This window comes from Cucumis sativus, chromosome 7 (genome assembly GCF_000004075.3).
Source record: "Cucumis sativus cultivar 9930 chromosome 7, Cucumber_9930_V3, whole genome shotgun sequence".
NCBI classification, from domain to species: Eukaryota; Viridiplantae; Streptophyta; class Magnoliopsida; order Cucurbitales; family Cucurbitaceae; genus Cucumis; species Cucumis sativus.
The window spans coordinates 2,435,753-2,457,589 of NC_026661.2; the positions used below are offsets into that span (position 1 = coordinate 2,435,753).

A 21,837-nucleotide genomic window follows, 5' to 3' on the forward strand; every position below is an offset into this window, starting at 1 on the left:
AAAGCATCCGTACATTTCAACTGGGTTAACAAATTTTTTAATGTCATATATGAAACTATATCAAACCACTTTACTAAAATTCAAATATATCAAGTTAGGTCAGAGCAAGTTACGCTAATTTGCATTAACTTTCATCTCATGAACGGAATATTTGAATTTTCAACCCCTAATTGTTGTACTAAAAAAATTATAATCTATATAAATTAACTTTTAACCTTACTCATACACCACATTTACTACATGTATTTTATATACTTTTGCATTTTAAATTTTAAAATGCAAATTTTAGATACAATAAAAATAAAAACATACAAACGTTGTTTTCAAAATTTGCATTTTTTTTATCACTACATTTAGAAAAACAATTTTAAAAAAATAAAACTCACGCTTCTATCAATATATATATCACTTCGTGAATGTGAAAAAGCATAAAACATATTCTGAACTTTTTACTCAACAATTCCTTACAGACTCATATTTTTACTTTTGGTGTGGTGATTTTATTTTATTTTTTCAAATATATTAAGTTGAGAATTGGATCCTATACGCACAAGATCACAAAAGAATAACAAAATGAGTTGAGACAATAACTAACTTACCACTCACCTAGAAGAATAAACACCCACGACTCAACAAAGAATGTCCCAATTTGATAAACGTGTATCCCGTATAAGTTCTCCAATAATAGAATATACAAGCCACATAAAACAACAAAAGAAACATCTCATAACCTTACTAACTACCTAAGGAAAGATATAAGGTAGTTCATGGACAAAAATTAAAGTCACACCAAATACGATAGGTAACAATATACCAAAGTACTCTTTAGACTTTAACCCTAAAACAATTACTCCACTTTAAACGTTATCGGATACTACGAGTTCATCCCCTCTACAAAAGCATATCCCACCTATAGTTCAAAGAATAATTAGTATTTGAGTTGACTCACACATGCAAATGGGATCAGCTAATTTTCCACATAAAAGAAGCTTTCACATTTGATAAGTAAGAATAAGTATATGTATGTGAAAAATTAAAACTATGGCATAGGTGAATTGGTTAAATCATTATTTAAAAAGATAAAACAATTTAATTGTTCATATTATATTCCAACGTTGGTAAAAAGGTAATAACCATTTTGATTAGCCCAAATGGGAACGTCCGAGCGGGGAAGACCGGCACTCGGCTAGTCAAATCTCCGGACTGACTTGCTATTGCGTTCACTCCTTCATCAATTTCACCTCCTCCAATTGCATTGAAGCTTAATCAGACATGGAACCCCGCTCTCCAAAGTCTACCTCCTTCGCTTCGCTGCTTTCCATATGTTTATTCTTCACGTCTGTTCGTTCTGCTCCATCATTCATCGGAGTTCACCCCCTCGGTACCTCTCTCTCTCTCTCTCTCTATCTCACTCTGTTCTTAATGATCCCCCTTGATCTGATTTTTCGAAGCTCAATTATTGAATTTTTATCCCCATTTCTCCCTCTCCAGCTAATTCCCCTTTTTGGGGTATACCCATGTTGTGAATTGATGCTAAATTCGTCTTTTTTTGGTGAATTTTCCTGAATTCAAACGTGTGTTCGATTGCAGATGAGAAGTATTATTCCTCCGAGGTCATAAAATGCAAGGATGGTTCTAGGTCTTTTACTATAGATCGTCTCAATGACAATTTCTGTGACTGCGTTGATGGAACCGATGAGCCTGGTGTGTTCTTACTTCTTACTAAAATCTAGTCATTAGAGTTACTGCTATTATAAGATGAACCTCAAGTTGAAATAGCTGTGAAAGTATGTATTGAACTAAACGCAACAATTACTAGTCATTGTATTATGTTTAACTATTGAAGAAGACTTGCCATGTTTAACCTAGAAAAGCTTGACTTGGTTTTTCTTTCTGAATTTTCATCAACTTGATACTGTATCTATTTTGTCCTGTATCATTAGAATGTAGGAATAGGATAAGGAAAATCGTTAGAAATACAAAATAGCACTTTTTGGCGAATTGTTCTAATGACACATCTTGGTGTGTCATGATCAAAACCGAGACTAATACAAAAACCAAAACTCAACTTTTTAAATGGCATATCCAAAGGAATGATTTTTTTGGGCTTTTTCTCGGTGGAAACTCGGCCAGAAGATCAAGACGAACTGCTTTTTTTCTGCATAAGCTCCCAAAATCTTATTCCCTCCTTATCATAGACACTTTCCGATAAGATCACATACATAATATTTGGAAATGTTTGCGAAAGATTTGGAGAATGCACGCATAAATTCAAAATAATAGTCAGTCCCAGTTTTATCAAGGAGTTCCACCCAAAAAAATTGATGGTCTGAATGTGCCACTAAAAGAAGCTAAATTTTTGTTTGGGTCTCCGTTTCAATTCTGTATGAAAGGTACCATGGTGAAATATGAAAACAATTGGCCAACAAGGGTGCTATTTGTGAATGGTGGAAAATTCAAAATTGAGTGCTATTTCTAAGTAATAAATTCAAATTCCAGCATGGGCAATTGGTCAAGTAAAAAAAAGGAAAACAAACCTTCCCAAATAGCCCAAGAACAGCCCACACTCAGGCACACACTCACTAACCCAGTGCAAGGATCAGACAAGTTTTTTTTCTGTGCTCTGCTGCTGCTGGCTCATGGATTTGACCTCTGATCTTTGTATTTATGTATGTAGGTACATCTGCCTGTGCAAGAGGGAAATTCTATTGTCGGAATATGGGAAGTACACCACGGTTTATTTTTTCTTCCCGTGTCAACGATCATATATGTGGTAACTATCTATCAGATCTTTTAATTTCCTTATTTTTTTATGCATATGACTCAGAAAAGCATGTCGATTGAAACACCATAAATTTATTGATTTGGATTTTAGAACAATCTTTCTATATGGTGTCTGTAATGCAATGAGACAGTCTTATGGCTCATTCGCTACTTTTCCTGATTATTTGTTCTTCCTGCTTTATGTTAAGACAATTTAAGGTCTACATTCAGGTTAAAATCTGCAATTAGTGGTTTAAACTTGACAATCAGCATTCCATTTCTCTAAAACTTTTCCACACAAACCATTTTGTGACATTTCCATAGTCTATCTGCCTTTTTTTTCTACTTATGTTGAATCCACAATTAATTAGAGAAGCTTGGGGTTTTAGTTTCATTTTTAAAATTAAATTCTAGCTCCCTGTTCAATATTTATTTGTAGATTGCTGTGATGGAAGTGATGAATATGAGGGTAATATCTTTTGCCCGAACACATGTGTCATGGGGGGGAATATGTACAAGAGCAAAAATGATATTTCAACCACCCGAGATGTTGATATAGTCATCAGAAAAGTTAAGGAAGAAATCACCAAGGAGGACTTGTTCCAAAAGCTAACTGGTAGGATTTTTTTTTCAATCATTACAAAACAGATACACAATACTCAACTGATCATTGTTGTAACTCTTAACTTGCAATTTTCAGGTTTGAAGCTAGTAATAATCCTACAGGTAGCTCTCACAAGTTTTGCAATCCTCATTTGGGCAAACCGTTGTCGTGTGAAATCTAAGAGAAGACGACACCGTTGAAGCGAGCCGCAATCGTCATTCCTTAATCTTCACTATAATCCCAAGTACATCTTCCAGTTCCATATATAACTTCTCCAGTCTATCCTCTTAGTCTAAATTGTTTATCAATCAATGTTCATTCATTCTCCAGGCTTCTCTTATCAGCACGATTACGTGATGTCGTTCTTTCAGATGCTCACAAAGCTCAACACGCTGGATAAAGAACTACTGATCCATTAGTCTTAACAGACCATGATAGATTAGCTGCCTAAACCCAACCTTGTTATTTATATATAAAGATCACAACAACACAATGGATTGCCTACCCAATCTATATCAATGTTGTAACATTTGGGCTAGATTCACTCAATGTACCATATCAAAAAGAACAAATTTTGTTACAATGTTTGTCTTGCACGACCTCAATAACTTTTGTCGAAGTTTGCAGCCTTTGATTATGCAATGAACCAAATGAACGTTGTGTAAAAGTAAAATCTGGTGTACATGAAAGAGGGCAAGTTTTCCAAAAATGGAAACTGGGGTCTCATTTTCAACCTCAAATTCATCTATTCCCAATCGAAGATTCATGTTAATGTTTTTTACATGGACTGAGTGAAAAAATGTGTCAGCTTTTGACATATTACATTTGTTTGTTTTTTTTTTCCCCAAATTCTCTCTAAAGGAGAGGGAGAGAGAGAAAATGGTTGAAATGGCTGGCAGGCACTTGAAATTGTAAAGAAGTGGAAAGAGTGGTATATGATATAATTAGTGGCAGAATTAAGAAAACGAATAGGGCATATACCCTACATGTGGGAGTGGTCTGGGGACAAAGCATAAGAAAGCTAAAAGCGTGCAAACAATTCACATGGGGTTATGAGACACAAAACATTATCCTTTTAAACCCAATTCTCTTATTCACAAAACCCACCATTTTCTTTCCTTCTCTTCATTCTAATCTCACAGCATCTTCTTGGACTAAACATCCCCTCATCTTCACCAAAAAGCCTGCACCCACATGCCTTTGCTTTCCCTTATCAATCTAAATTTAATCATCATCATTGCGTTTCACCCCTAAAGATTCCCCCTCTTTAAACAAATCAAACAACTCAAAGTGAAATTATTCGATAAGACCACTTCTACACTACTATCAATGTGAGTATTGTTGAAATCCCTCAAATATTTTATCTTGTGTTATAAATGATTAAGCACAAATGTTTTATGTTTTACCAACTCTAATTCGTAGACCTTTTTTTCCACTCTATTCACTATCCATTAGAACAAACGGGAGCCGCATATTGCCCATTGCTGAATTTCTTTCGTCTTATTTCTTGATAGGCTACATGTGGATATAACTTCTAACACACCGTTAGTGATTTTTTGTGTCAATTATATATTGTTTTCGTTCCTCTATTTGTCTTTGTTTGTCGACTTCGTTAGAAATACTTTCGACTTCGTTAAAAATGCTCTAAAGTAGTTATTAGGAAGCATGTTTTCTAGGAACCCACATCAGAAAAACAAATAGATTTCTCAATTCTTAAACACATATTTGCCTCAAAAAGTTTGTAGATGTTGAAACTAAAAGCATCAATTTCATGATTTATTGACTTTACAATACAAGTCTACCACAACATTACAAATTGTTGAGCAACATTTAATGGACTATTATGAAATCTCTAAGATGGCCTCCTCTAACACCATGTTAGATGATCCATTAACTAAAAGATTTGAAGGGGAGAAGCAATAGATAAAGATAAATATAATATAATATGATGAAAGAGAAATTGATATGGAGAGGAGAGAAATAGTTGATTAAAGAAAATTAAAGAGGGTATTTATATTTAAAATTTGGTTAGTAAAAAGGATAGGGTTGTAAATAGAGGGTGATAATAGCACGTGGTGGGTGATTAGTGATTAGATTAGTGAGACTGTTGAATAGAGTTTTTAAAAATGAAGAGAAAAAAGCGAGTTTCCAGTTATACCGTTGAACCTCAACTTCCCTCTCCATTCCCAAAAATTTTCACCATCATCTAATCTAAACCCATTTTCCCCTTAATTCCCCATCTCCCCCAGCTGGACATTGGCTGTCCAATCTCCTCCCCCATGTGACCCCACATTTTGTTTCACATTGCTAAAAAGATTCATTAACCATTTTAATTAATCTCTTCCTCTCTCTCTCTCTCTCTCTCTCTCTCCTAATTTTAATTCCCTTTCCTCTTATAACTTCCTCTGTTTCCAACATCCTCTGTTCAATTTTTTTCTTTCAGTTTTCCTTATTCATTCCTTGTGTGTGTGGGTGTGTTTTTTCTCTCGAGGTTTTTGGCTGTGCTATGGCACAGTTACCACCTAAGATCCCCAATATGGCTTCTAATTGGTCTGAATTATCCCGTCAGAAAATCCCCTCCATGGAAACTTTTGCACCTACCACCACTACACCACCGGTTACTCAACAGAATCCTTCTTGGGTTGATGAATTTCTTGATTTCTCTTCCGTTAGACGTGGATCACATCGTCGGTCTGTTAGTGATTCCATCACATTTCTTGAAATGCCAATGCTGGAGGATGATTGTCGTGCCTCCGCTGCACCCCCACCACCGTCCACGGCAACCGGTGACCAGAATGAATTTGATAGATTTGATGACGAGCAATTCCTCTCGATGTTTAATGACGAAATCTCCGCTGCTGTTGCACCAACTTTGTCGTCGTCGAACCCTTCCACGCCGTCTGATCATAACAGTATTAACGATGAGAAAGATGCGCAAAACGATGGGAAGGTAAATCAGAATAAAAATGAGCCCGACGAAGTACAGAGCCAACAGCAATCGGAAAATCAAACTCAATCCAATTCAACGGCGACGGCGGGTTCCACTGATCGGATAACAGACCCAAAAAGAGTCAAAAGGTGAAAACTTTCATCTGGGTATTCAAGATTTCAACCAAAAATTCATCTGGGTCTTAAAAAATCTAAAAAAATTCCAAATGGGGTTGTGATTTTTTCTCTTTTCTTTCTACCATTTTCGATTTAGAATTCTGGCAAATCGGCAATCGGCACAAAGATCACGAGTGAGGAAGCTTCAATACATATCAGAACTTGAACGAAGCGTTACATCATTACAGGTACATTGCACAAAAAAAAAAAAAAAAAACCATTTCTTAATTCATAATTAAGACCAATCTATACAATCTTTAATATAAATTATCTCATCATAATCATGATTAATTTGCATAATGTGAAGGCTGAAGTATCGGTATTGTCGCCGCGAGTGGCGTTTTTGGACCATCAGAGATTGCTTCTTAACGTCGACAACAGTGCTCTGAAGCAAAGAATCGCCGCCCTTGCTCAGGATAAGATTTTTAAAGATGGTACGTAATTAATTACTTAATTATCTTCTTAATTAATTGTTTATTACCCCCCCCCCCCCTAATTATCTCATAATCAAACTATAATTCGATTTCGAATTAAGAAAATTAAACGGTAATTGGGTCACTCATATAATGGGGACAAAGAGGAGAGAGTATGGAAATTTTGTTCATAATGCTTGAAATTATTTTTCTTTAAATAAGGCATGCAGCTTAAATAGTAGTAATATCTAATTAAGGCAAGAATTTGTTTTGGAGTTTCTCAATTCTGTCTTTGTGTTTGTTTTTTAAAATTATTGTTTTCTTTTTTGGTTTAACATAAGACGTTAATAATTGATGCAACCGTCAATGAGTAAAAAAATTAAAACTTAATATCATTTACAATTACATCTTTCAAGAAAATTGAAGTGACAATATGTACATAACAAGCTAATAAATAATATGATATATAATCTCTGATTTTTATGTTCATTTGTATTTTTTTCTTTATTGAAAACTATGTTTTGGTTGTTACTTAAACTAAATTTCAAATTTGAAACATAGAAAAATATATATATAATCACTAAATTCTCCAAAGTTTAGTAGTAATTTGTTAATTTAACCTTTTTGTAGTAAACAAATATGAGAATATGGGCAGATTTGTGTCTTTCATTTCAAACAAATGAGTAAATGTGTTAATAGGTGAAATCTCTTAACGCATGTTTGGCCCACTCCCACATGGTTGAACTCAATGACAAAATTTTGGGGTAAATAATATATTCATGGTATATATATAACACATTTTACCTTTGTCTAAGCAAGTGATTGATCAAACTATATATTTTAATAAATTGTTCAATTTACTTACGGACCCGTGCATTCAAATTTTGAACTTCTTAAGTTTTGTATTTTTATTGACTCAAATAAATTTTTATAAGTACAGTGAGAAAAATAAAACAATAAAATCATCTCTATTAAAAAAGTTAATGTGAATTATTCTGGAATAAATGTTGCGTTTGTTTTATTTAAACAAAAACATTATCGTTACTATAGCTCTGTGATAATTGTTTATCGTTTTCTCAATATTGTTCTTTTTTGTAGTATGTGTTTTTGCTAGTAATGTAGCCATAGAAAATTTACTTGGAGTTAGGATAACTATTTTACATGTTATTTCTATCCATTACATGTCATGACAGTAGTATTTAACAATAACACGAAGACTATAAAATAAATTAATGTATGGGATTTTAAGACGTGTCAAATCATGAATAGAAACAGTAGATAGATATTAGGATGGTAGTAAAAGTTTGAGTGCAATGGGAATGGGGCATAATAATAATAATTGTCCATTGACTAGAGGAGAGATAGTGAAGAAGAAGAACGTGGGAGACACTATAAGGAAACAGAAGTGTATCACTGTTTTGAATTATAAAATTCCTGGCTGGCAGGCAACTGTAGCACTACTTCCTGTTTTCTCACGAAATTGCATGCATGATTTATAATTAAAATTTCAAACACTCACAACCAGTAAATTATGAAAAATACCAGAGCTCGAAGTTAGATAGGATCTAATCAGGTTTACAACGAAGTGTTAAAGTTAGTGTTGAGGTTAGGTGATATCTTAAAGCAGGAAAACGATCAAAAAGAGGATAGAGAGTTGAAAATGATAGGGATTACAAACCAGGTCCATAGTCCTCATTCCGAACATGGACTTGCAATTTCAAGAGTTGCGCATATCTTTACCTAGCTCATAGGTATTCAATTATAAACTGTCATATGGTAACGAGAAGAAATGCATGACGATGAGTGTAAAGCTTAGATTGTGTCTAAGTTGCTGCTATAGTTTTTTTTTTTTTTTTTGGTCATTTACATGACTTAATTCATTAACTAATTTTTACATTTTTTTTTTCATGAATGGATGCAGCTCATCAAGAGGCATTAAAAAGGGAGATAGAGAGATTAAGACAAGTATATCACCAACAAAACATCAAGAAAATGGAAAATGCATCACCATCACCAGCAATTACTCCATCTCAACCTGTCGCCACCACCGTCCCTGATGCCAAACTTCCAAACGTAGATCAAAACGAGCAAGTTCCAAATGTCATGGTTTAGGTTCAAACTCTTACATTACTACACATCATTCATTTCACCCATATGAAACTTGAATAAAGGATTGGGACAAAAAAAAAAAGGAAAAAGAAAATGAATGCAACTGAATTCATGGGGCGCAAAAGAAAGACAAAAAAATATTTTTTGTGGCAAAAGAAAGAAAGAAGAGGAAGAAAATGAAGGGTTTGTGTAGAAATATACATACATATATATAATAATTAATAATTATTATATATATGTGTATATATATAATGATAAAATGTGGTCAGCCATGTGATATGCTTTGCCTTTTGTGAAGGGAAAGGGACCACTTTCAAAAGCCCTTCCATGATTGAGTTGCAGAGAAGATACATGTGCAGCTTTGTTGAGTTAAAAGAAGAGAGAGAGATGAAGAGGAAGTGGGAGAAGGAGAGGAAGTGGGTAATTTTTAATTTTAATTAATTTTTTTTTTAAGAAAAAACTAATTTAATGTTAGTGTTTGAGAGAGGAGGGGTTTTGTGGTAATTATTGTTTATTCATGGGGTTTTTTTGGAAAAAGGAAGAGGAGTTGAGGGGGTTATTAGAAAATTAGGGTTTGTATTGGGATGTACAAAAAGAGAAGAGGAGTGAGTGTTTTGTTTTGGGTTTGTGTCAGGGATGGGTATTTGGTACTTCAATGTCTGATGTGATGTACTTTTCCACTGCTTTTTTCTCTTCTTCTTATCACATTATTTGTCCCATTATTTCTAAATTATAAATACCAAAAAAAAAAAAAATGAAAACAAAAACAAACAAATTAATTCTATCTAAATATATTCTATTGGTTTCGACTGTCAATTGCATGTTTTTGTTGTTGCCAATCTTTATTTTATTATAGGTTAGCTAAAATTCAAAACTTAAAACCACGTTAGGAGACGTATGGACGTGGAGTGTAGTGATAACACCGTGGGTTATTCTAGTGTGTGTTTGAGTCGCACATTATTATAGTTTGAGTTATTATAATATATGTTTGGAGAAGTGAGGAAGAGTGAAACGAGCGAAAGAAATAATGACAAGATAGGGTGAGGAATAATGAAAAGAGAGAATAAGAAATAGGAGAAATAAAAAAATATATATAATAGATTATGGTAATCATTGGGGCAAATATGAATTGGGTTAAAATAGACTAGTTCACTTCTTCATAATCTGAGGGTCAAACCGCTCCTTAAGATAATAAAGACCATTTTATTCCAAGAACGTTTTAGATTCTCATATGGAATAGAATTATGGATTATTGTGTTTGTTTTACTATAATATAAGGCCTTGATATCTGAAGATTCTCGGACATCCTACGATGCTCAAATAAAAGGTACTCGAGACGTTTTGGATATCCTTATTTATATATACTACTATTGTATAATGTGTAAATGCATGTGTGTGTTTTAATTATTTTTCTTTTAACTATTGTTCTAAAGTTTCATCATCCATCTCGTTTTGTTAGACTACAAAAAAGTTAAATATGGTGTTGAGCAAATATCAAAATTTATAAAATTGATTTGACATTTATGTTAGAAAAAAAACTATAATTTAATTTCACATATTTGGTGAGATTTGAAATATAAGTTGATTGTATAAATAATTTTAATTACTTACTTTTTGAAACGGTTAAAATAACTTTTCATTTTTAAAAAGATTTATAAATTCAATTTTCATTTTTGTTTAGTTCGTTCACAAAACTAAATATTATACGGTAAGTGTCAAGTAGCAAAAAAAAATGTTTTCTGATGAGAATAAAGATTTGAACTTGAAAATCTTCGATACGTACATACATATACATATACATATATATATGTATGTATGTCATTTAAGCTAAGTTTTTTATGACTAAATTAAAATTATATTGTTCTTGTATCGAAGAAAATATATTTTCTCGATCGCTTAATAGTCTTTCCGTTATTACTATTAAATGAATTGAATATTTTATAAATATTTCTCAATCGCAATCGTTGTTAACTCAATTGATCAAATATTTTTTATATTCAATCTTTGAGTTCTTTATCATCATTGATAAAATTTGAAGTTTTGTTATATTTTATAAATATGTTGATTGATTTGCTATATTAAAAAATGTCGAGGTAAAAAAAATTAAAAAGAAAGAAGTAAATTATACACACATAGTTCTATTAAGCTATTCATATAAAAATAGTTTATAAGGGATACAAAATGCTACCATTAGACATATGTATTTAGAATATATATATATAAAGAGAGAATTTCTTTCCAAACTTGTGAGTTGTGAAAAATAAAATTTATTGGGCTTTTGAATGAGAGGCTTTTGTGTAGGGTGGTACCTCTCTAGCCCAATGGTCAATACCATGGCTGAAGAGTACATGGATAATTTAAATCAATATTTCTTTTTCTATTAGCTAGACGAGAAAATCAAACGTTTGATCTCAAATTTATAACACGAATAGTATAATAGTAGAGTTATGCTTACATATGTTGAATTTTTTTCTTCGAAAAAGAAATCATTAATGATTTATTGATCACGTTCATTTACTCATAACTAACATAACACGATTACATTTTTAATTTAAATGTGTGTATATTGCACAATTAACTATCCTCATCTATTCATATAACATAGCTTTAGCTATGTTAGTTTATTTTGGTATATTAAAAAGTGGGTATAAAAATACAAACTAATAAATTCTTAATTTCTATCCTTTTGGTAGAACTATTTATGGAGTTGGTGAGGTGTCCACTAATAAAAATCTTTGGAATTATATCAATACAAAATTTGCACACTCTCTTAACAACAAGAAGAAAAAAGTAGTTTTCAATTCAATCTCATATATTTAATATATAAAACTTGCTTTTTTCATATCCACAAATTAGACTAATTAATAAACTTGGATAGATATTAGAAATTATGCCAATCGTTAAAAGTTTCCTATTAATTCATCCACTAATTAATATGATGGATAAAATTAGGAGCTATCATGCTCCATGTTTATCTAGCCACTCTATATATATATATATGAAAAGATATTTATATTTTCTTTTAATTAATTCGTTGATGTAATTTTGTTAGTACTAATTAATTAATTCCATGTAAACCATGTAATAAATTACTGTTTCCATCAACTTCTAATTGTGCTTCAAACGATGTCAAAAGTGTTTTTTTTTAATAACAATATCGTTTTTAGTTTTTGAAAAATTTTCTACCTTTGTTGCCATTATTTTTTATTATAATTCTGATTCTTGGTAATCGATTATCACTGAAAATATGTTATCCAATTTCGCTTAATTCAAAATCGCTACATGAGGTTTCTATTTAACTATTTTGTAGGCTTAGAGCAATTCATAGGTAGAATTAGATGTTGATGTTAATACAGAGCTTAAATAGGCAAAAACAAAGTCAAGATGAATCAACTGAAATCAAAGTGCAAAGAGAAGGCCATATTGGCCTTTGCCTTAGCTTGTACAGTTGCGGTGCTATAAGGTAGCCGCATCCTTATTTGCAAAAAACACATAGCATTGTGGCACACCAAACGTGTCTCTCGTATGCATCAGACCGTCACCGTTGGGGACTTGTTCGTAGCCCTGCAACACAGTTACATTTTTATAAACAATATTTTATGCCTCCTAGGTCAGAAGACACCATATGGTTTGATGCATTTGAACATTCTCTCATCATGTGGATGAGAGACTAATTAAGGTGCTCTTTCTGACTTGGGTTATTTAGGGATTCTTTCCTATTTGATGTGATTTTCAAACTAAGCTATATTGTAATCACATACACAATTTTGATTATTAATTGAACAATTTATCATACGAAAGTTTGTTGGACTGTACGAATTATGCTTTAGATTGATGTATGCTTGCATTGTTTAGTTGTACGTGGATCTTAAGAAGTAATAGGGATATAATAGCTAGCAACTTGACATGAATGAACATTGTTCTATTCACCTTAGAATTATATAAAGTGAAGGTCTAATTAAGTGAATAAAAATTAGATATTCAACCTAACTAGCCCTAGAACTTAGTGTGATTAATATTAAATTTGGTTTTGGCATGTTTTTCATTGATACAATTTATATTGGTTAAGCTAATTAGGACAAGTTTAATGGGTTTTCAACCAAATTGGTCAAATATAACGATTAAAATTGGTTTAGTGATAGAGATGCATGATCAAATATTTTAATAGGGTGGCTAATTCTTTTAGACCTAAGCTAGACTGTTTTGAATATTAAATTCGTTCCAATTTACCTTCCTCGCACTTTACACTAATTGCACCTGAAACCAATATCAACTCCCATCGATTATCTCGACTTGAAAACTATTTACTTGAGAAATTATTCCTTGTTTCCTATGCTCGACCAGGACTTGCCACTAAGACTAGGTCATAGTGATTAGTGTGTTATTCGGTAGTAAATTATTTGACTCGGATTTTAAAATTTGTTCCATCAATAAGTTACTTTTGAATAAGTCAAACTCATAAAAACTATCCATTTTTTAGCTTTTACCATTTTGCTCATCCATGAAAACATTCTTTCTTTTTTATAAGATTTGGAATAATTGAATATGTAACCTTAAAATTGATAGTACAAATTTCATGTCAATCTATCTAAGTTTGTTTTAGTCTGAATGAATAATGTTTAACACGTGAAATCATGGAAATTGAAAGGATAGGTTAAAGTTCTAAATAAGGGTAGAAAGCAGATAGATAAAGCATATCAAAATAATTTGTGTACCTAATAACTAAGACCTAAAGTCTAAACTTTGAACTCTTGAAATTTTAATACATATAGTAAAAAGCATATGTACTATAAAAAGTCGTGATGAAAAGATGTTTATATTCATCATATAGTTAATAATAATAAAATAAAATAAGAGTTATAGAACGTGGTGTGTGTGTGTACCTGGAAATGACTTAAAGCATCCAAATATATAAGATGTTGTTTGGCTTTTGGCTTTGGAAGGTACAATAATATCTAACCACAAAACTACATATATATGTGGATGTGACACAAAATCAAACCCCCTACTCACATCTAAATATATTTCTGTCCAATCATATATATTATATATATGTAGAAATGATGTAAACTATATTGATAAAATCCTCCACTTTCACACCCATAAAAGAAAAGAAAGAGTGACAATGTTTGTCACAAAGTAACACAAACAAACATTTAACCCTATAAATTATAATTTTGCTTTTACACTGGTGCTTATATTTTATTTCAATCTTATATTAAAATGTCAATGTCTATGTATACTTATTTTTGTTAAGAGTGGATATTCTCAGTTGATATTACTTCAAAAATACTCTCACACCTTAAGAAGTTTTTTTTTTATATATATTAAACAAAAACAATAACCAAAAAACTTGGTTTTGTTGCTCCTAAAATTTCTACAAAACTTTGAATAAGTAGTTAAAAAGGAAGATGAACAAGAAACACTAAACAGAAACTGAAAGACTTCCATTAAAAATTGAAAACAAAAACAAAAACAAAAGAAAAACAATGGTAGTGTATAGGATCAATCTTTCATCCTTGCATGTAAAACAAAGCAAGAAAAGCAATCAACAAATCCTAATAAACTGTGGGAAAAAGAAAAGAAAAAAAAAAAGCCATAGATGTCTCTGCAAAAAACAGTAGCATGCATATTTTTAAGTACAGAAATATTTTTTTGTTTCGAAGTGAAGAAAGGTTGAATAGATAACGGCAGAAAAGAAATGAGAAGAAAAGAAAAATAGGGCATAGAGAAAAGGGGTCAGAGAGGGTCATTTGGACTCTCTGTTTCCACTCAACTTTCATCAGCTTTTTCTTTTCCTCATCCCTTAACCCTTCTTCTTTTTTTTCCTTAGAAGATTATTTTATGTTCTTTCCTCAAATTATTATTAATTAGACCCTAACCACATTCCATTCTTAATTTAATGATTGAATTTTAATCTATATACTTTGTTAATTTATAAATAATGTTTCTATACTTTTTGTCTGTATAACAAATTTTCTTAAATTTTAAAAAATGGTTTAAAAAATACTCACCTAATTTTAAAAATTATTAAAACAAATACTCACCTAATTTTTTCTTGAATTATTGAAAAGTTTCATAAATATCGGTTGCTCTTACGGTATTTACGAAGCTTTAAATTTTTATGCTAGATCTACAATTTTTTTTATTATAAATTTAGTCTTTAAATTAATTTAGAGCCTAAAGGTAAACTTTTAATTTATATGTATTAGGTCTTAAATTTTCAATTTTATTTTCACTAAATTCTAAATTCTTGTGGTTTCAATTTTTAATAAGTTAGTCAACAGCTATTCAGCATTTAGTGTCATCTTTCAGTCTACTTAATAAAAAAAATATTTTAATTTTGTTTATTCAAACTCTATAGAAGGTTTCTCAAATACCCTAAAATTTTCTTACACGTTTTTCTTTTTTTAAATTAAACACTTAAGAATATATTTCAAACACACCAATATGGTTATTAAATTGAAACAAATGGTGGAAACATAGAGAGATCATCTTATCGGACAACATAAAATATTTACTTCCAGTACCCAATTCGTTGAGTGGCTCTAACACACCAATATGATTATTAAATGGAAACAAAGGGTTTAACACAGATTCAACAAAAAAGGCTTTGCAAGACACACAACACAATTTTGGGCATGACTTCCTCAAAACTTTTGAAACGATTTGGTCTTCTGCAATTCCAAAAAAATGCAAATTCTTTCTTTATATCGTTTTCCATAGGAAAATAAATACCATGGAAGTAATCCAAAAAAGTATATATATGTCCATGTGTCTAAATCCAAACAGATGTGTCTTATGCTTAGCAAGTAGTGAAGACGTTGATCATCTCCTCCTAGACTGCAAAATTACAAAAGCATTTGGAAAAAAATGTTTGATATGATAGGGGATTTGGTAAATATCAGCAATTTTGCTTTACTAGGCAAAAACGTTTCCAAACTGAAGCAAACAAGTAGAAGAAATGTCATTAAATTCAGTGCGATAGCCGACCTTCTATGGACTGTTTGGATAGAAAGAAACAATAGAATTTTCATGGAAAAATCAAACTCTATTGTCAACTTGTAGAAAAATATTTGTAATTTGATCACAGTTTGGTCAAGGCGTTGTACCTCTTATAATCAGTATGATCCTCCACCATTTCTCTTAACTTTAGAGCTTTGTTAGATTAGATTGTTTTAGGCTACCCTCTAGCCTACAACCTTGTAACCTATCTCTACACTAATAGATAATGGCTCCCATTATAGGTTTACCTAGTTGGAAGGGCCAAACTTAGGTTGGTTATATGTGAATTCATTTAAACTTTTTTTAACATCTAAACTTTAATTTTATGGACATATTTGATTATGTACATGTTTGGATTAACTTTCTACGTATTTAAAAAAGTATTTAAGCATAAAAAAAAAAGTGTATATAGACATTTAGAAAGTCAACGAAATGTACCCTACATTTTATTAAACTTATACAAAAGAGTCGAAAAGAAAAGAATTTATTTTCTTTCTAAAATAGCTTTCTTTTCTTTTATCAATATTCTCACTTTTTTTTGTTATAAATAAATAAATAATAATAATAATAAGTTTCCTTTAGACTTGAGAGTGTATTGCTTTTTAATAAATAGAATATATATATATACAGAATCTTATTAGGTTTAAGTTTAGAACAATGATATTATGTTCTCAAAAGGAAAAAAGAAAAAGAATGTTACAACTGTGTACATTTAAAATGACAATAACCTCATATATCCTTATTTTATATTCACAAATATATATATATAAAAGACTATAGATACTTGAATAATTTAATAAAAATATGTAATCAAAGATATATTTATTAATTTATTTTTCTTGTTCAGTGTTAAAAATATATTGTAAACGTTGTTGAATTCCTACAAATATTTCCACACTTTCATGAGTCTAAATTCAAATCGATGTAAAAGATGAATCAATATTGAAAAAGTAGAATAAATTATATATTCAAAAAGTTATAACCAAGACTAAAAGCAAGGTTGTTAACTAAAAGAACCACAAGATTAGAGAATTTAATACAACTTTGATAACCTAGTTCGGTGAAAATCACTTACATCTAAGATATTTATCTTAGATGAAGAGATTAATTTACTAAGATTGAAATGAATACAGGTCGGTAAGAATATTAAAATTAATCAAATATAAAGTATAATTAATAATCAATATAGGTCTCTTCACACGATGCTCCCCTAAATTAATTAGTACTCCTAGTAAGATTTATATTGCTAGATATCAGACACTTTATATCATTAGTAATTGAATCTTTAGATCGACTAATCTTCCTTAATGTCTTGTGTCTTTATTCACATTCATATATCATTTTTTAATTCGGTTTGAAGAGTTGAACACTACATACAAAATACTTCAATTGAAGGTAAAAGACTTAGGTTGCAATTGAAATAATATCGAAAAAATTAAAAACAAACAAATTACATTGTCAAAAAAATATAACATATACTTCTATTGTATCATACAAAAATACTTCAAAACATATAAAATAGGCAACAACGTGTCACTAAGTAATATATATATGTTAACTTATTTATAACAAAAAAACATAAAATGTTTGTTTACCATTTTAAATCTAATTTTTTGTTTTTATAATTCTTCCTAAAATATTCATAAAAAATCAATAATTTATCTATTTTTTCATACAAATTTCTATAAAATTGAAACCTTCATATTTTTTATATTTAGAAAAAATCTTTTTTAATTATTTATATTAAATTTAAAATCAATATTTTATTGATTGTGTGGGTTAGATATCCAATTTAAACAAAAAAAAATTTAATTTCTTTTAAATCGGTCAAATTTATCTCTTATTTAAAAAAATAAAATAAAAATATTAAAACATTTACAAAATATATCAAAATTCATTCCACTCTTTAATCCGTTAAAGTTTTTGCTATATTCTGTAAATAGTTACAATTTTCTTTTCTTTTTGCTATTCACATCAATTTTTTTAAAATTTTTATTGGTGTAATTTGATTAGTCGAACATTTCCAAATATAACATGTTGAATTAGAATATTTATAAAATATAGTAAAACTCTAAACTTTTATAGATAATATATATTAACATGCTTCAACTGGAATGTTACCAAAGTATAATAAAATCTAAAAATTTTATTATATTTTATTAATATTTTAAGTTTTGTCCTTTACTTCAATGAATCTATATTAATGTTTGTAATTTCAAACTTCAAATTTTTAATCGGAATATCATTATTTTTTTAATATCATGATATAATCCTCCTATATTAAAAAAAAGAACACAAATTTTCACCTACAAAATCTTGTTTTATTTATCTACTTGAAATTAAACTATTTGATTATCCTTTTAGTTTTATTAATATTTTGTAGTAAAAGAAAAATAAGAAAGCTCATGAATATTTAATAATCAATTAATTTACTTTATAAGAAAATTAAATTCAAGAAGAGAAAAAATATCTTATCAATTAGTTGGAGTTGGAATTGGACGGCAAATAGGCATAGTGCTCCAAAAAGAAAACAAAAAGGTTGTTAGAGAGAAAAATAACATGAGAAATAAATAGAGAGAGAAAAAAAGGTAAATAGTTAATATTTGAATTCCGTACAAAAATTAATTACAATCAAATTTTGTGTTTTGATTTTGTTATATGAAACATAAATAATTTGTTGATTTTTCAATTTTTGAAAATTTCCTGAAAAACATGAAAAAAGGAAAGAAAATAAAAAAGAGAGTTTGCAAAAAATTGTTTTCTGATAATTTAATTTTTTTTGTTCATAACTGGAATAATGTTATTAATATTTCTATTCATATATTTGACTTAATACAATACATTTTCTTTTTGCTAAAATAAGTCTTCCTCTATTACCATATTACTTCTACAATCAACAAATGTGTTCCCTACACTTCACATATAGTCAAAAGAAAAAGAAAATTAAACCCTGAACCCAAATCTTCAATCCCTTATTTAACTTTTCATTTAGTTTATGGAATTGACACATTTTCCAAGTTAAATGAGAGATTTCCAACCAAAAATAAAAAAGAAAACTAATTTTTTTAAATTGTTTTTTTCAATAATTCATAATTAACTTTAATAACACTAGTTTTGTATTTAAAAGTATACAATTAAATATTAAATTGATTTTATATGATTAAAGTTGTGTTTTGATATTTTAGAATAATTATAAATATAGCAAAAATGATTCATTTCAAAATTACTCACAGATATATTTTAAATTGAAAATTAAAACGCGTGCACGTTTGTAGACATAAGAGTGATAAAAGTTGGATGAATGTTTGATTCTTCCACTAGAAAAAGTTCGGTCATACTTAACCTATCTACTTCAATTTTCCAAGTTATAGATCGGTCACGTTTCAAAAATATATAATACAACATTTTATATCCAATTCAACATTCAAAAAAATTATAGGTTTAAAACTTATTTTAAAAAGTATTAATTTTAGTCTCTAACTATTTTATGACTAAGTATCATTTTTTTTTATAAAATTTGAAAGAGATTTTAGTTCAAAATTTTAGTTGTTCTATCTTTTAATTAGCATGTTGGTTCTTGACATTTTACTTCATCTTCATCTTCCTAAATACATCTAGAGCGTAATCGTCAAAAAAATACAAAGCTAACTCATATTTATATTAAAGAGCTAATGTAATTTTAATAGGAGTGAAAATAAATTAATCAAACTCTTTAGTACCAAGAACTTGAGTCCCATCCATATAATCACAATACCTCTTTTTTTAAGTCATTTTACCAAATTATTCATGGTTTTCAGTCAAATGAAACTATCATTTTGTCCCTTTAAATAATTTCATATTCTTCTAACTTTTGTCGATTCTCTAATAGGATAGCCCTACTATGATTTGAACATGGAAAATCCTTCTTCAGGGCTAATTAAAAATTGTATAGATACTCTTTTGCTATCCAGTAAGTCTTAGAACAAACACTTTTAATGGAATCACTTGTGCACAAACCAATAAAGAGTACACATATCTTACATTTTTCAATATCCTTGGGTAGTACTAAATTTCATCTCCTATAGAACAAAATGTTTTCAAACTTCTCCATGGAATAATACCATCTATAAATCTTATCCAAACTCATTATATAGGTACATACATATGTACGTAGACTATATATATATTATCAACCCGATGTGACTTTATATAAACGACTAAGATTATAATATTTTTAATTTTTATAAAGTGGATAATATCAACCATGTTGTCGAGATATGACATCCAATTCTATTCATTTACTATATACTACGTACTTAACCATGTTCTTTTTTATATGTTTTGGTAAACCTTCGCCTTGAGTTGGTTAAATAATAACAATGCAATATATTCTATGACCTAAATTTTGGATTTTGTGACATAAATTTCTAATAACAATGCAGTATATTCTCATCAATAAATATGTGTGGTTGTATTTGAAATTTTATGCTTGTGTCTCATGATGAATTAACCCAACTCAAGTAAGATATAGAAACAATTAATTTTCTCATGGCTCAAACCTAACTTCTTTTGGTTTCCACATAAACAACTTTATGAAAAATAATAACATGAAAATATAGATGAAAGTATCAATAAATAGTAAATGTTAGATTTAATTTTGATATCAAATAAATATGTATAAATATTATGTAAATGGTAAATATCCATAAGAAAAAACGAGACGTATTTGAATATTTTAAAATCACTTTTTAAAAACAAAAAAATTAGATAAATAAGTTGTTTTTAATTCTTTTCTTCTTAATTGTTAATATATTTAAATCATTAGCAATATAATGAAAATCTTGATATGTTCATCTCTTACGTATATGGAAATACCCTCTTGAAAATAAAATTTGTTTTACATTGTGATTATTGAATTCCTTTTAACTAAAAGATAAAGCTACCTTTACAAATTAATCAAAAAATGAAAGTTTTTTGACCATCAAATCAAATTCTTTAATGTGACATATTCTTCTCATCTCTCATTTACCCACAAAACCCTAATCCTCAAAACATTGAATAATCTCTCTCAACTTAACCAATACATTCCCATCATTTTTTTTACCTTTCTTTTTTTACTATTTTCCCAAAGCATACGTGTCAATGGCTAGAAATTTTGATGGTAATATCAAACTTCGTCCCCCACACACGAAACAAAAATGAAAAAGGGAAAATAAAAACCCTAATGAGCAGTGGAAAAAAAGAACCCTTTGATGTCACTGCCGAAGAAAAAAAAAAGTACATAATTTTTTTTTTTTTAGTTTACAAGTGAAAGAAATAAGTTTGAACAGAGCAGAAGAAAAAGAAAATAAAACGGATATTTTGAGAAAGAAAAAATAGGGTTATTTATTTTTTGGTCTCTCTGTCTCACTCACCTTTTATCAGCTTTTTCTTTCCCTATCTCTTGCCTTTTCTTTTTTAATTTTCCTCCCACAAATTATTATTGATTAGACCCCCAAATAAAATCCTTTCTTTCCTATTTACATCACATGTTGATTAATTTCACTAGCTAATTATGTCACCTAAGTGCCTCAGTTCCTTAGTGTAATACTTAAAACCATTATTGACAACGTTTCAAATTCACTGTTATAGTAAAAAAAAAATTGAATGTCAAACATAAGTGAAACTTGACAATAGTGTAGTGATGTGCTCAAATTAAATGGTGATTAATTTTATTTTTGTTGTAGAACACTTGTACTCCATTTCGTACCTCATATTTGTCCAAAATTCTAAAAGAGTAATATTCAAAAATACTTTTGCAACATTTTTATATAGGTCTTTAGGTAATATTACAATTTAAAAATATATGAGTATCTTTAT

The 21,837-nt window shown here is 29.5% G+C and overlaps 2 protein-coding genes across 3 annotated transcripts; both read left to right on the forward strand.

The window, feature by feature from the left end:
- Window positions 1-1,116: 1,116 nt before the first annotated feature.
- LOC101205514 (glucosidase 2 subunit beta) lies at window positions 1,117-4,148 on the forward strand. Of its 2 annotated transcripts, XM_004144467.3 has the most exons (6): window positions 1,118-1,381; window positions 1,591-1,704; window positions 2,678-2,773; window positions 3,203-3,379; window positions 3,464-3,611; window positions 3,698-4,148. In XM_004144467.3, the coding sequence occupies exons 1-5, from the start codon at window positions 1,273-1,275 to the stop codon at window positions 3,565-3,567; spliced, it is 600 nt and encodes a 199-aa protein (XP_004144515.1). In that variant the 5' UTR covers window positions 1,118-1,272; the 3' UTR covers window positions 3,568-3,611; window positions 3,698-4,148. The 2 variants fall into 2 exon arrangements, with proteins under 2 accessions (XP_031744257.1, XP_004144515.1); XM_031888397.1 differs by having other exon boundaries at window positions 1,117-1,381; window positions 3,464-4,148.
- A 1,538-nt stretch (window positions 4,149-5,686) lies between these two features.
- On the forward strand, window positions 5,687-9,810 carry LOC101205276 (basic leucine zipper 61). Its single transcript, XM_004144466.3, has 5 exons — window positions 5,687-6,445; window positions 6,570-6,660; window positions 6,780-6,906; window positions 8,807-8,997; window positions 9,293-9,810. The coding sequence occupies exons 1-4, from the start codon at window positions 5,874-5,876 to the stop codon at window positions 8,995-8,997; spliced, it is 981 nt and encodes a 326-aa protein (XP_004144514.1). The 5' UTR covers window positions 5,687-5,873; the 3' UTR covers window positions 9,293-9,810.
- Window positions 9,811-21,837: the final 12,027 nt, after the last annotated feature.

What these genes read in the sequence shown, in the direction of transcription:
- LOC101205514 (XM_031888397.1), top strand. Translation starts at nt 1,273, where the DNA reads ATGGAACCCCGCTCTCCAAAGTCTACCTCCTTCGCTTCGCTGCTTTCC. An exon ending in CATCGGAGTTCACCCCCTCG is followed by an intron (nt 1,382 to 1,590) that starts GTACCTCTCTCT and finishes GTTCGATTGCAG; the next exon opens with ATGAGAAGTATTATTCCTCC. An exon ending in TGATGGAACCGATGAGCCTG is followed by an intron (nt 1,705 to 2,677) that starts GTGTGTTCTTAC and finishes TTATGTATGTAG; the next exon opens with GTACATCTGCCTGTGCAAGA.
- LOC101205276 (XM_004144466.3), top strand. Translation starts at nt 5,874, where the DNA reads ATGGCACAGTTACCACCTAAGATCCCCAATATGGCTTCTAATTGGTCT. An exon ending in GACCCAAAAAGAGTCAAAAG is followed by an intron (nt 6,446 to 6,569) that starts GTGAAAACTTTC and finishes TTTTCGATTTAG; the next exon opens with AATTCTGGCAAATCGGCAAT. An exon ending in GAAGCGTTACATCATTACAG is followed by an intron (nt 6,661 to 6,779) that starts GTACATTGCACA and finishes CATAATGTGAAG; the next exon opens with GCTGAAGTATCGGTATTGTC.